Source organism: Corylus avellana, chromosome 7 (genome assembly GCF_965113065.1).
Source record: "Corylus avellana chromosome 7, dhCorAvel1.hap1.2, whole genome shotgun sequence".
NCBI classification, from domain to species: domain Eukaryota; kingdom Viridiplantae; phylum Streptophyta; class Magnoliopsida; order Fagales; family Betulaceae; genus Corylus; species Corylus avellana.
The window spans coordinates 1,584,023-1,597,673 of record NC_142496.1 but is presented as its reverse complement, the minus strand read 5'-3'; the positions used below and the strand labels follow the sequence as shown (position 1 = coordinate 1,597,673).

The window sequence follows — 13,651 nt, the reverse complement described above, 5'->3', positions numbered from 1 at the left end:
ATGTATCATCATTCTATTGATGATAAACAATAAGCATATTATTGATAACATATTATGTTGGAAAATCCGAGTAAATTACACACACACACACACAAAAAAAAAAAAAATTAAAACATTAGAATATGTTAAAACACTGTTGGTTTGGAAAAAAAAAAAAGGGTTAAGAAGAATAATTACCTCCAAGTTGAATTTTTAGGCCAATAGATTATGTTTTTGTTAATGTTGGAGAGTGAAGAAAGATAAAGATGGAGATTGAGAGAAAAAAGAAGAGAGATATTAATGTTAGAGAGTGGAGGGAGAGAGATGTTTTTTTTTTTTTTGGAAATTAAGAGAGAGAGAGAGAGATGTTGAGTGAAAGTGAAAGACTTGGAGAGAAAAAAGAGAGAGAGACGTGGAGAGACAGGAAAAAAAGGAGAGAGACAGAGATATGAACCGGTTCAAGAGAGAGAAAGATGTGGAATGAGAGTGAATGACTTGGATAAAAGAGAGAGAGAGAGAGAGAGAGACGTTGAGAGAAAGGAAAAAAAGAGAGATAGAGAGAAAACAAAAATATGAACCATTCAATTTTTAACTGTTCACTTTTTAAAATAATGAGTTAAAAAACTAGTTGTCTTGAAAAAAATTTGTTCACGCCCCATGTCGCGATTTGAAGGCACTTCAAAAGAAGGCTTAGACTATTTCTCATTATTTGTTTCCTTATTTGATTTGGACATTGATAATACTTAATTTATTAAATAATTTATATGTTGAAAACTCTTAAAATATAATTAAATGTCATTAATTACGCTAATTTAATGACGGGTTTTTTAAGTAAGAACTGGTTCACTCTTAAAAACTCGGTTCACAAATTATGTCTTAAAAAACTGGTTTAACATTAAAATAAAAAGGGTTCATGCCTCATGTCGCAATATTAAGACATTTCTAAGAGTGATTCGACTTTTATATATATATATATATATATATATATGACTCGCCATATCATAAGCTTTCCGCGTATGACCAAATCATGTTTAGGTTCAAAGAATGTGGAAGACAAAAAATGAAAGCAAGTAATATGATATTCAATGTAGTCAAAGTCGGTTAATTCCTTTTTTTTTTGTGTTTTTTTTTCTTTAATGTATAATAGCCCATAACCCTCATGATACGCAAATTCTTATAATTTTAAAATTTATAATATATATTGTAATACGTAAAATTGAATTTGAGGAGACGTTAATAAAATTTTATAATTTGTCGACTCTTCGGTCTTCGACGTACGTGACAAACAAAATGAAAACTTGCAATCTTATATGTTAAAAAAAAAAAAAAAAAAAAAAAATGAATTGACGAGAATATTTTCAGCATTTTACAATTTCATCCTGATTTATTAAGGACTGCTCAACTTTTTGTATATTTTATCATGCAAATTAGCTGTCCGACTTTTGAGGTACTGTATTCAGTGTACCCAACATCCTGTTTGATGAAATGTTGTTATTTTATTCATTATACCATGTTTCATTTTCATGGGACAACTATGACTTTGTATACCCATGTTTCATTTTTGTGGGACAACCAAGAATTTTCCCACAAATTCCGGATGGTTGATGGGATTAAGATTTAGGGTTAAATACTAAATTAGTCCATGGGGTTTCACAACTTTATTTTTTCCTCCCTGGGGTTTCACTTTTATCACAGGAGGTCCCTGTGGTTTTGATAAGTGACCAAATTAGTCCATCCGTTAGTTGATCGTTAAACTGACACGTGGACCAATCAGACGTCGACACGTGGCACATATATTAATTTTTTTTTTAAAATTAAAAAAAATATATTAAAAAAAAAAAAAAAAAAAAAAATTCTGAAGAAACTGGGGGTGGCCGAGCCACCCCCTTGGCAATTTGGGGGTGGCTCGGCCACCCCCTTTGGCCATGGGGGTGGCCAGGCCACCCCCATCTGGCCGGATGGGGGTGGCCGAGCCACCCCCTGGGCACCAGGGGGTGGCTCGGCCACCCCCTTGGGCCCCAAGGGGGTGGGCGAAACCACCCCCGGTACCCACTGGGGGTGGCTCGACCACCCCCATGGAGCCTTGGGGGTGGCCGAAACCACCCCCAACCACCATTGGGGGTGGTTTCGGCCACCCCCAAGGCTCCATGGGGGTGGCCGAGCCACCCCCAGTGGGTACCGGGGGTGGTTTCGCCCACCCCCTTGGGCGGCCGAGCCACCCCCTGGTGCCCAGGGGGTGGTTCGGCCACCCCCATCCGGCCAGATGGGGGTGGCCTGGCCACCCCCATGGCCAAAGGGGGTGGCTCGAATTGCCAAGGGGGTGGCTCGGCCACCCCCAGTTTCTTCAGAATTTTCATTTTTTTTTTTTTTTTTTTTAATTTAAAAAAAAAAACATTTTTTTTAATTAAAAAAAAAAATTTTTAAAAAATTAATATATGTGCCACGTGTCGACGTCTGATTGGTCCACATGTCAGTTTAACGGTCAACTAACGGTCAACTAACGGATGGACTAATTTGGTCACTTATCAAAACCACAGGGACCTCCTGTGATAAAAGTGAAACCCCAGGGAGGAAAAAATAAAGTTGTGAAACCACAGGGGGTTTTGGAGTATTTAACCCTAAGATTTATATCAATTTCTTTAATTTTGTTAAAGCAAGCCGTCCATTTAAATTAACAGCTGGTACGAAAACACGTCATCAACCCGCTTGCTTTCTTTCCGTCCTGGACAACACGCTTCTTCTCCCGCCATAACTGTAATACTATGTGGGGAGGGCTTTTAATGCTTTCTTCAAAACTCAGTTCAATCGGTGAACAATGCGACCTTCGAGAGGAAGTGGAGATGGATGCAGCGGTGGGTTTAGCGACTAGGGCCCACCGAAAGAAGTCGTAGAACTGTTATTTTTTCTGTTTGGTTGTTGAGAAAGCAGAGGAAAATCTTTTGTTGAGGAACTAAAAGTCATGAGTTTTGTGTGTGTGTGTGTTTTTTTTCTTTTGTGGCGTGAAGTTTAGGGGGAATAACTTTGTGTTTGGTGTTGGTGTTTAAATTGTTTTTAGAGATTTATTTTTATAAAAAAAAAAAAAAAAAATTGTATTATATTTCCATAAGCACATTGTATGAGCAAATCATGTCTAAGTTCAAAGTATGTGGAAGACAAAAGGAAAGCTAGTAATGTGGTATTCAATGCTGTTAAAGGAAAGTTCACACTCAATGCAAACAAAAGAAATATTCCTTTATTCTTGTTTCTCTTTAATGTATATTTGGTGTATATAAGTGTGTCGTGCACCGATACCATGTAATTTATTGAATTCTTTTTTTGAAAAAAATTCCATCACCTTTATTTGTATAAAAAAATAAGAGCATGTTGCTCTAACAAAACCAAATTTTTCTCACAATAGCTCAAATTCTTCAATGGAGCATTTAGATGATAATGCCTCCACAAGCTGCTTGAAATCAAATTCTTCCCTTGAATTGGGGTCCTTTTGTAGTGGTCCTAAACCGAGTAAAAATGACCATTCACATAAGATAGTTGGTTGAGCTTTTCCATGGCAATGGGTTCAACTTAAAATTAAGAAAAAACATAAGGGGATGAATGAAAGAACTTAAAAACCAAGGTTTACTTACACATTTAGAAATTGAAAGACGATTACTTTCTATTTACTCTTCACATATTGCTCAATCTCTTGAAATTGAAATTGTTGGGTCCATGCTGGAACTCCTACAATGGAACATGGACTATTGGTAAGGTTCGGTCGGAATCTTAGCAAGCTAGTGATCAAAAGTTGAAGACACCATTTCTTACCCATGTCTGAAAGCAGAAAAAAAATAAATTTCAGAGTATAAATGCTCATTTGAGAAGATGATAGAAAACCAACAATTAACCAAAGAAGAAGGAATGGAAAAACAGAGTCTTTCTTGGCTAAATATTTGTGCTTTCCTAGTTGTGCTAAATTTTTTTAATGGGTGCATGTCAAATATTTATGACAAATAATTTCTTGGGTTAATTCATGGGTGCGTGTTTGGCCAATTAACCAAACATGTCCAAACAATTGTTAGTGGGTGCATAAACATGTCTCAATTAAGGAATTGGAAAAACAGTCTTTAAGAAGTGCCTTAACAAAGCACTTAAACAAAAAAAAAAACAGAGATGCACCCATTAACAATTGTAATTTGAGTCTCATTAAGGCTGCTTACTACATGACAGATAGAGACTATGCTTATATGATGTAGAATTGGTAAATAATTAACAAAGAATTCAATTATAATCTCTGGGATAATTTAACCTTAAACAAAAGGCTATGGAGAGTAAATCACTTACATGGCATCTGACGTAGAAGTTGCAGCATGTAACTTGCAAAACACACAAAGCCAAATCAAAAGGAAATCCTTCAATACGCCTAGCAGGTCAACAATTAATTAGTTTTCATTGCTGATGAATTTATGCCACGAAAATCATAAACCAGAAAACTATATATAAAAGCACGAACAAAACCCTTAATTTAAAGGGGTAACAAAATCGGCTTTGAAAAAAAGAAAAAGAAATCCCCGTACACCGTAATTACAAAAAAGGAGACGAAATAAGTGAAGCACTTACATTATCATAACCCAAGCTAGGGACTCTGTCCCAAATAGTTTATTGCCCTGCAACTATTTGGAATCCGCAACTCTTAAAATACATTGATGGACGCGCATCATTTATTGTAAATTTCACTTGAAGGTTATTCGTCTTTAGCTGAGAGTGGTGTGAAACATAGAAATGCAACCATACAACATCTGAGCCGACTGGAGCAAACATAACACGAGACTTCTGAGAATAGATTTTTTGACCAATATCATTGATGACTTCAACGAGAATTTTAAAAGGAAACGCATATTGTATATCCTCTGTTCCAATAACCGCAGAGAAAGAAAATCTTGTATTCTCCGAATCCAAATGTACAGGCTCTTTGATATCTATTTCACACGAATTAGCATATGAAACTTCTTTATGATAGCTAAAGTAATCAGGAATCTTATTTCCCGGAAATAAACAACCAAATTCATAGTTGTTAGAATGTCCCTGTTACACAGATATGACAAATTTTCAGTGAAAAGACCTACAAATGAAGGCACATACTAACAAGTATATATGTTAAAGAGAGGTACATACCACGCTCATTAAACAAATTTCCAGATCATCCCCCATATTTTCACGCAGTCCATGGCAATTGGAGAAGTCAATCCATTCAAGCATTGGTAAATCCTTTACATTATTAAATTGAAATCTTTCCAATGACGTGCATCCCTCCGCATATAACCTTTTTATATTTGGTGGAAGTTCTGGAATTTCTCCAAGTTTGTTGCAGCCGTTCAAGCAAAGTATCTCCAATCCAACAAATTTATTGAACCACGCAGGAAGGCTAACAATAGCGCTACTTGATAGATCTAGATGTTCCAAACTAGAAAGGTAATCACGTTGAATCAAGAAATCTGATTCTGCTAGAACATGGTTTCCAAGAATCAACGCTGGAAATACCGTTCCAACCTGGAATAAGGCTTCTGGTGTATTAAACAATTGAGATCTTTTGTCTTCTTCTAAAAATATTGCTAATGATACGCACCCACTAGCTTCCACTCGTTTTACATTAGGTGGAAGTCCTAGAATTTCTTTAAGTGCCTTGCATCCGATCAAATAGAGGGTCTTCAATCTAACAAATTTACCGATGCATGGAGGAAGCGTAACAATATCACTCCTTGATAGATCTAATTCCTCCAATGTGGAGCAACAATCAAAGGTCCTAAAGAAATTTGATTCTGAGAGGTCACAATTTTTAAGATCCAACGTTCGAAGTTTCGGAAATACTATCGAGAAACAACCATAATTAGAATCACTTGTATTTGTCGGAGGCGACAATTGTCGTAATTCTGCCACTGGTGAAATTTCATATTCCTCTATGGATACAACAATGGGCATGGATTGTCCCGTTTTCTCCACCACTTTTAGAAACTCAATAACTTTTGAACAACCAGAGAGATTAAGATGCTCTAAATGACGCAATTGATAATGGCTATATGGAAGGCCTAGACATGGTAGTACAATCCTATCAATGTTCCCAATGAATAGTCTTTCCAAATGTTGCAACTTAAGAATGCTATATGGAAGATCCATAAGGTTTGTGCAACCGCTTAGATTTAAGGTTTTAACCCCAGCGAGGTATCCAATAGATGAAGGCAGTTCCTCTATGCCAGTTTCTCCAAAGTTGATATTCTCTAAACATTCCATTTGACACTCAATTTCAGGGAAGTTCTTAAGCCGTGAGCAACCCAAAAGCGAAAGAAGTTTGAGAGATCTCATCTTGAGCCGTCTAGGAAAACTCATAAGGTTAGAGCATTCTTCAAGTCTCAAACTAACGAGTTTATCAAGGAATCCAACTGAAGGATGAACATCAACTAAATTTTTGCAAGAATTAAGAGCCAATTCCTCTAAATTTGGAATCCTTGAAACATCAGGAATTTTTCTTAGGAATTGACAATAAGAGAAATTCATAATTTTCATGTTTTGAAAATTCTGTCAAGAAAAAGAGGAAATAAATTAGTTTGAAAGAAGTTTACAACATAACCTAAACGAAGAAATATTAAAAACAATAATTCTACCTGGACTCCCTCCAATTCCTTGAGGTGACTTCGAGGCATTGTTAAAACGACAAGGTTCTTTCCACAAAAATTGGGTGGCAACGATTCTCCAGGATAATTAGGCCAATCAAACAATCTTAATTCATTAGAGAGAAAACTAGGCTCTTCAGAAAAGTATGCATTGTTGTTTATAAACATTTTGAGCCTCTTCATCGTCTTGAAGGCTTTAGGAGTCAAGTGTATCAAGTCTGGTTTAGGCAAACATATCAACATGCCCTCAACTGTGTTTGTTCCCTAACAAGACAATGTATAGTCAAGTCAATCAGGAAAATCCTACATCAAGTTCATATTTTAACACTTCCTAGACCTATAATTCTTGTCTTGATATATATATATATATATATATATATATATATATATATATATATATATTACTTTGTAAAAAGAAACAAGCTTATATTGTTTGTCATTGTATATTGCTTTTTGTTTTTTAAAACAAAAAAAAAAACAAAAACAAAAAACAAAAATAAAAAAACAAAGTGTTACATGTGGGGTGTGCAAATGAAAAATGTTTTGGTAAAATTTTGAGAAGCATTTTTTAGAAACAAAAAATTGAAAAATACATTACAAAAAAAAAAAAAAAAAAAAAAACCCAGAAAAAAGGGGCTGCCCTATGCTGGCAGAAGTAACCTCCGTGGTGTTTATTTGGCAGCTTGGCGGCCATCGCCTAGCCGCCAAAAGCATCTGCTACCACCACGGGGCTACCAATTGCGTCTTGCGGCAATTATATTTAAAATTTGAAAAAAGTTCATTATAATCTTTAAAATTTCTAATTGGGAATTTATTTTTCTCAAGGTGGGATTAACCTCACATGTTCTCCTTCTATTATGGGCGTCACCATTTTTATGTGAATATTCAACCCTTAAAGTCCCATAACCAAGTAATAACTTGAAGCAATATTGTTATTTTGTAAAATATCAAACAAATTTTTATTTTGTAAAATCTTAAGAGATGTCATCATAAATTAATTATCCGGTTATTTGAAAACAATTTTACAAATGGTTTTACAAAAACACAGCCAATTATACGAAATTAAATTCATTCTACTTATTTAATTATTTTCTGTAACATATATATGCATCCACATGCAACATTTTAGCATTTTTTATATGTAAAAAAAAAAAAAGTTCAATCACGAAAAATAAGCAAATGTAAAATTAAAAGGGATTTTTAACATAATTTTTACCGTATTTCCTTCTAGGACATCACGAACATCTTCATGAAACCACAATCTACTGCGCTTGCCAGGTTCATTGGGTGATTCTTGTCGAACAATTTCCCTACCCATTTCTTGCACCAAGTCATGCATCCGCAATGATCCGTAATATTGAGTTATGAGGCACTTATCCCTTAGCTCTTCAATGGCACTATATGAGTGAAAACCACGGATATTATCTAACACTTTTGTGACATCTTCTACATTCTCTCCTTTGAAGAAACACGCAATGTCAAGGAAAATATTCTTCGCATTTTCATCCAATCCATCAAAACTTATTCTAAGTTTTTTTTGAATATCACCGTGAGGAATTATTTTGTACTCATCCAATTTACTTTTCCAAAAAAGTATATCTCTACCTTTTAGAGTTGAGCCTATCACCGTTAAAGCTAGTGGCAATCCTCCACTATAACGTACTGCATCTTTAGAAATTTCCACATAATCATCATCAGGTCTGTTTCTATTGAAAGCATGCCAACTAAAGAGCTGAAGAGCTTTGTAGTGATCCAATTCCTTCACCTCGTAGGTTAAAGCATGATACTTACTTAGTAAATCTTTATCTCTTGTTGTTATGATGATTCTACTTCCTATACCAAACCAATCAGTTTTTCCAGCTAACTTTTCCAATTGAACTGACTGATCCACATCATCAAGAACTAAAAGAACCCTTATTAGGCGAAGCCTTTTCTCTATCAAATTAATTCCTTGATCAACATTGTCAACCATTATACTTGAACTTCCTAGGATCTTAAGAAGAAGTTCATTTTGCAAACGGACCAGACCACCATTTTGTTCGGAAGTTTCTTTGATGTCTCCAAGAAAACAATTAGCTTCAAACTGAGAAGCAATCGAGTTGTAGATAGCTTTGGTGAGAGTTGTCTTACCAATTCCACCAATTCCGAAGATCCCTAGCATGTGTGTACTGTCCTTCTTCTCTATATCTAAAAGAGACTTCACATCTTGTACACGAGACTCTATATCAATTGGATAATGGGCAACTTGAAAGTATGTCTTCTTTACTAATATCGAATCCACCCATTCAATGATTTCGTGAATAAATTCAGGTTCATTCCTACGAATATAAGAAGATAACAAAACATCTAATAGATTACTTTCACAATAGAAATAATTGGAATATGATCTATTTACAATGATTTTTTTTTTTTTTTTTTTCTCCCTAAGCAAATGACAATGGTAGGTTATGAATTATGATATATGTAATGGATACATTCCCAAAGCTCAATCCTCCTACTAAACAAGTCCTCCTTTATATCATTGGTAACATCTTTTCTTAGATTTTTTTTTTTTAAAAAAAAATAATAATAATAATAATAATTAGGGAACCAAACTACTTTTTTTACTTTTCTATTCAAATAAATTACATAGTAACTTCTCTTATCATTTACTCATACCATTTAAATATTGCCCCATGAAGTATCCATTTAAATATTATTTCAAATAAATGCTAGATGAAAGAGAGATGGATAGAGAAACCTTTTTTATATTAAAATAATGTTTAGGGAAGCAAAAATATTATACTAAATTTAGGGTAGCATTTTTGGTTATGTTAGGTTTTTAGTATTGATTAATTCAGTGAAAAAATTTGTGTAATTATAAGGTTTAGGGTTAACTCGGGATCAAATTGTGGCTAAAGACATGGAAAATTAATTTGTGTGTATGCTGCGTAAGAAAGAAACAGTCTGAGTAAAAGGTTATATCTTTTGAATCCGACATCATATGAAGTCACACTTGGTGGCATTGGAAAGTTGCCTAAAAATGCTACAATTTTTTTATTTCACGATGAGTTTCCAATTTTGATGTTTATCGGGTCAAAATGGCCTCACAAGGGAAGCTTAAAAATCTGAATAAAGGAGCTTGGAAGAAACTGAGGAAAAGCTTGGTCAACCAAGGTGCTGCATCAAATTTCCATACAAAAACTAGAGGAGCTCGGTCGTCCGAGATCCACTGCTAGCAAATTTATTTTAGCTGACTTTGACCTAGAAAATCCTAATTTTCCTTTCTTAGTGATGTGTGAAGTTTTACTGTTCACACATAACTAATTAGTGACGTTTCACTGCTCAAACGATACTATTCAAAATAGTATTCGAAATAATGTCGTTTGAACAGTAAAATGTCACTATTTTTTTTTTTTTTTTTTTTTTGGGGACTCACTTTTGACACGTCACAAAGTAGGGGATTTTTTGTAGTGTTCTTAAGTGTTTCTAGAGAGGTTTCGTATGATTGTTGAGCCTAAACATCCCAAACCGTCTCCTTGATTATGGTTAGCCTCTCAAATCACTAAGCTTATACTTAATCTTTGTTATGAGCCAAGAGAGCTTTGATATTGAGTTTCCATTGTATCTTTCTTGGAGTTGTTCTGTCAAACCACAACCTTCATCATACTTTCAACCATTGAAGCAATCAGAGTTATAGTAAAGAAGCTATTCAGGCCCCCTTCTAGGTGTTATTGGAGTCTGGTTTTATTTTTCAGGTTCTATAAAGAACACCAAAAGAGTTTGTTTCAAGTACTGGGTTTTTTTAGAAGTTTTTCCTACATTTAAGGAAGAAAATGAGATTTAGGGAAACTATTGCTAATGATCTTAATTAGAAGAGAAAATAGTCTAAAAGGAAATTAAGTTGCAAGAGTGATTAGAAATACCTATTCTCCAAAGGCCTCCCAGACAAATCAGCCAGTTCTGTTAGGGCCGTCTTCCACGCCTTCACCTTATTTTCATCATCCTTGTACCATTTTTCAAGTTCAGCGAATGCTTCTCCAACCGTATTGGTTTGATGTCGCACTTCTGAAGGAGTTACATCGTAAAACAATGGTAGAACCCGATGTTCCCTTGTTTTTCTACAGTCAAGGATCTTCATTAGCTCATCCAAGCACCATCGGGATGATGCATAGTTTTTAGAAAGTACAATGATTGAAATCTTTGAGTCTTCAATGGCTTTGAGGAGTACCGGAGAAATTTCTTCTCCGCCTCTAAGGCTGTTGTCCATGAAGGTATTTATTCCATTTCGGCACAAAGCGTTGTAAAGATGGGCAGTAAATCCATTGCGAGTATCTTCGCCTCTAAAACTCAAGAATACATCGTGGGTAAAAGAAGAAGAGGAAGAGAAAGAGGCTCCGTGGAAGGCCGCCATGGAAGAAGAATCCTCCATGCAAGACTAAAGCTTACCAGAAAAAAAAAAAAAAAAAAAAAAAATTGAGAGAGAATTGCAGAAGCCTAGCTGTACCTCCTTCATTAATTAAATAAATATATAGGAAAGGGGATGCCGCGTAACCGCGTTGCATCATAATGAAAAGAATACAAAAAATGAGAAACTTGTTGGCAACTTCTTGGAAAGGGGATGCCGCGTTAAAAAATATGACTTTGACCAGCTTGGAGTGTGTTTTTTTTTTTTCGGTGCTAAATAAAGGATTATCTTTTCTATGTTAGACATTAATTAACTTCATGGTTCCTGCTTTGAAAAATACTTTCTGTTTTATATGACACAGCCCGTTTTTTATTTTCTAACTTTTTATTTTTTTTTTTGCTAATAGATCTGAGGGATTATTTTTTATTTTCAACTCTTTATTTATTTCCTTATTTATAATTTTTAATCAATTTTTGTTCAATTCAACATTTTAGTTATATAGCCATTTAGAAAAGCAGGAGGAGACATCACCGCTACCAGTACTGGATTTCAAACTTTATTTGTTAAAGTTGTCTCTTTTTGACTTTTTCTTTTGTCCTCGAGCACAATTATGAGACTGGCCACTTTTGGAGGAAATTTATTTTTTTAAATACCTTTAAAATTAGTTTTTGCCCCCCTAAACTAAATATTTCAGTTCTGCCCATATTTATTACATCGAGTTTTAAGCTAATTTTTAAATTATAGAGAGCTTTTATTGCAAATTAAATTAACATACATGTTGTAAAATTAAAGAAAATAACAAGACAAGATAAAGAGATTGTAATATGTGAAACTAGTTCTTCAAGAACTATGTATAATTCTTCTCTATTATTGTGTGATTTACATACAACTCAATGCTCTCTTTTATAGACATTAAATCATAATGGGAGTTTAAGGAATATGAAAGGGGAAATATGAAACAAGAGAGTACATCAATGTATTACATGGATGTTATAAGAATTCTAAAAGATGATATGAATGTGTAGAATTTCAAGATATGGAACTAAATGGTCATCCATCAAATGCATAAATGCATTCATAACAATACAATGATTTTGCATTTTTGTTTCCTTTAAAAAGGGGGGAAGATTAGAAAAATAAACTATTTTGTACTTTGATGTCTTCCAACCCTAATTGGAGCTCGTTAGTGTGAAATTTTCATTTCAACTTGTGAATTATGCACTCGTAGTCATCAAACTCAGCCCCTTTTTTACTGTTCCTTTTGTTCTTTTCTTTTTTGGTATAAAAATTAACTGTGTTTCAGAGATTGACTCGGTCCCATCAAGCTACACAAAAAATTGATTGTGTTTTAGTAGAGTTCAAGCGTCCATCTAGAGCGGTGGTTTTGTGTTTCAGAGCTTCATGGCCTACACAAAATCATAAAAAAGGTGAATAAAAAAACTACTAAACCTTTAATCACTTTTTCTATTTCTCCTTATGCATGCATTTTAGCCTTATGGAAAATTATACTTTACTCCCAAAGTTTTGGGCGATTTTCAATACGACCTCTAATGTTTTAATTTTTGCAATGCACTCTTCGTTGGGTCGATTTTCAATACAACCTCTAATATTTCAATTTTTGCAATATAATCTTCAAACTTCCAAATTTTTATTCAGTCATTCCGTAGTTAAAGCCTTTTTGACTGGCGGAATAGTTGGGTTTTTTTTTTTTTTTCTCCAAAATGCCCCCTCGATTAGGTGATAAATCACGGTGTGCCGGAGAGCCTGATGAAGGCGATGACCGACGCGTGTGGAGAGTTTTTCAATCTGACGAAACTTGCACTTGTGATCAAATATTGAACGATAAACAGTACCTGAACTCTGGATTTCCCAAAAACTCTGGATTTCCCAAAATGGGTAGAGAAGAATTGGAGTTTGGGCTTTCCATTATCCAAGACCCAATCCTTACAAGCCTTCCAATCATCCATGAGATCCGTCAACACGACAGGCTGGTTCTTTTCCATATATTTCTGCACAAATTCTCTGTAACTCACTTCTTTCCCATTCACCTTCTCTATGTGACCGCCAATTCTGATAACCAACCCCAAGGGTTGGCCTAAGTGGTGGAAACTTTGATCTTGAGATATCATCATTTTAATGTCTAAGGTTCAACATCTCATGGGTGCAAACAATTTTTTGGAGCCACACTCCCTAATCAAAAACTAGCGATTTAGCGAGTTCTGTGTAAAAAAACTTTCGAGGATGCAGTGCACGGGACTGTGGTTTACTCTACAAGGGTAGGTTCGAAGGACTCTGCCTTGAAGAGGTTTTTCGACATAAAAAAAATTAAAATTAAAAAAAAAAAATGAAAAGCCGAAATTAACATGCGGATTTATGAGTGTTTTGTAGGAAAACACGGTGAAGAAAATTTATGAGCTGGTGTTATCACGCATTCGAGTATGTGCTCTCTATCATTTCTTTTTGGACGTTTTGGGCTGGTCTGGGCTGTTCTGTGGTCAACGCTAGCGAAAGTAGAGAAGAGGCTGCCGAAGTGAGGGTAAAGGCGTGTGTGCGTGTAACTTGGGATGGGAGCATTTTGGGAAAAAAAAAAAAAAAAAAAAAAAAGAAAAAGAAAAAAAAAAGCCAACAGTAATCACGTGTGAGT

General features: G+C 34.9%; 1 protein-coding gene and 1 pseudogene across 1 annotated transcript; both read right to left on the bottom strand.

Annotated features, from left to right (window-relative positions):
* Positions 1–4,295: 4,295 nt before the first annotated feature.
* On the bottom strand, positions 4,296–8,867 carry LOC132185551 (disease resistance protein Roq1). Its single transcript, XM_088518066.1, has 6 exons — positions 7,837–8,867; positions 6,612–6,884; positions 5,835–6,525; positions 5,128–5,771; positions 4,573–5,037; positions 4,296–4,375 (listed from the first exon to the last, which is right to left on the bottom strand). Exons 1-5 carry the CDS (start codon positions 8,779–8,781, stop codon positions 4,612–4,614), a joined length of 2,979 nt encoding a protein of 992 aa, XP_088374192.1. The 5' UTR covers positions 8,782–8,867; the 3' UTR covers positions 4,296–4,375; positions 4,573–4,611.
* A 1,648-nt stretch (positions 8,868–10,515) lies between these two features.
* On the bottom strand, positions 10,516–11,013 carry LOC148584319 (disease resistance protein RPV1 pseudogene; annotated as a pseudogene).
* Between the last annotated feature and the right edge of the window lie 2,638 nt (positions 11,014–13,651).

Bases quoted from the DNA above. Each gene is read 5' to 3' on its own strand.
- LOC132185551 (XM_088518066.1), bottom strand. From the start codon at position 8,781: ATGCTAGGGATCTTCGGAATTGGTGGAATTGGTAAGACAACTCTCACC. The intron at 6,526-6,611 runs GTAGAATTATTG...TTTTCTTGACAG, and splicing joins AGGAATTGGAGGGAGTCCAG to AATTTTCAAAACATGAAAAT. The intron at 5,772-5,834 runs GTTGTTTCTCGA...GTGACCTCTCAG, and splicing joins TACAAGTGATTCTAATTATG to AATCAAATTTCTTTAGGACC.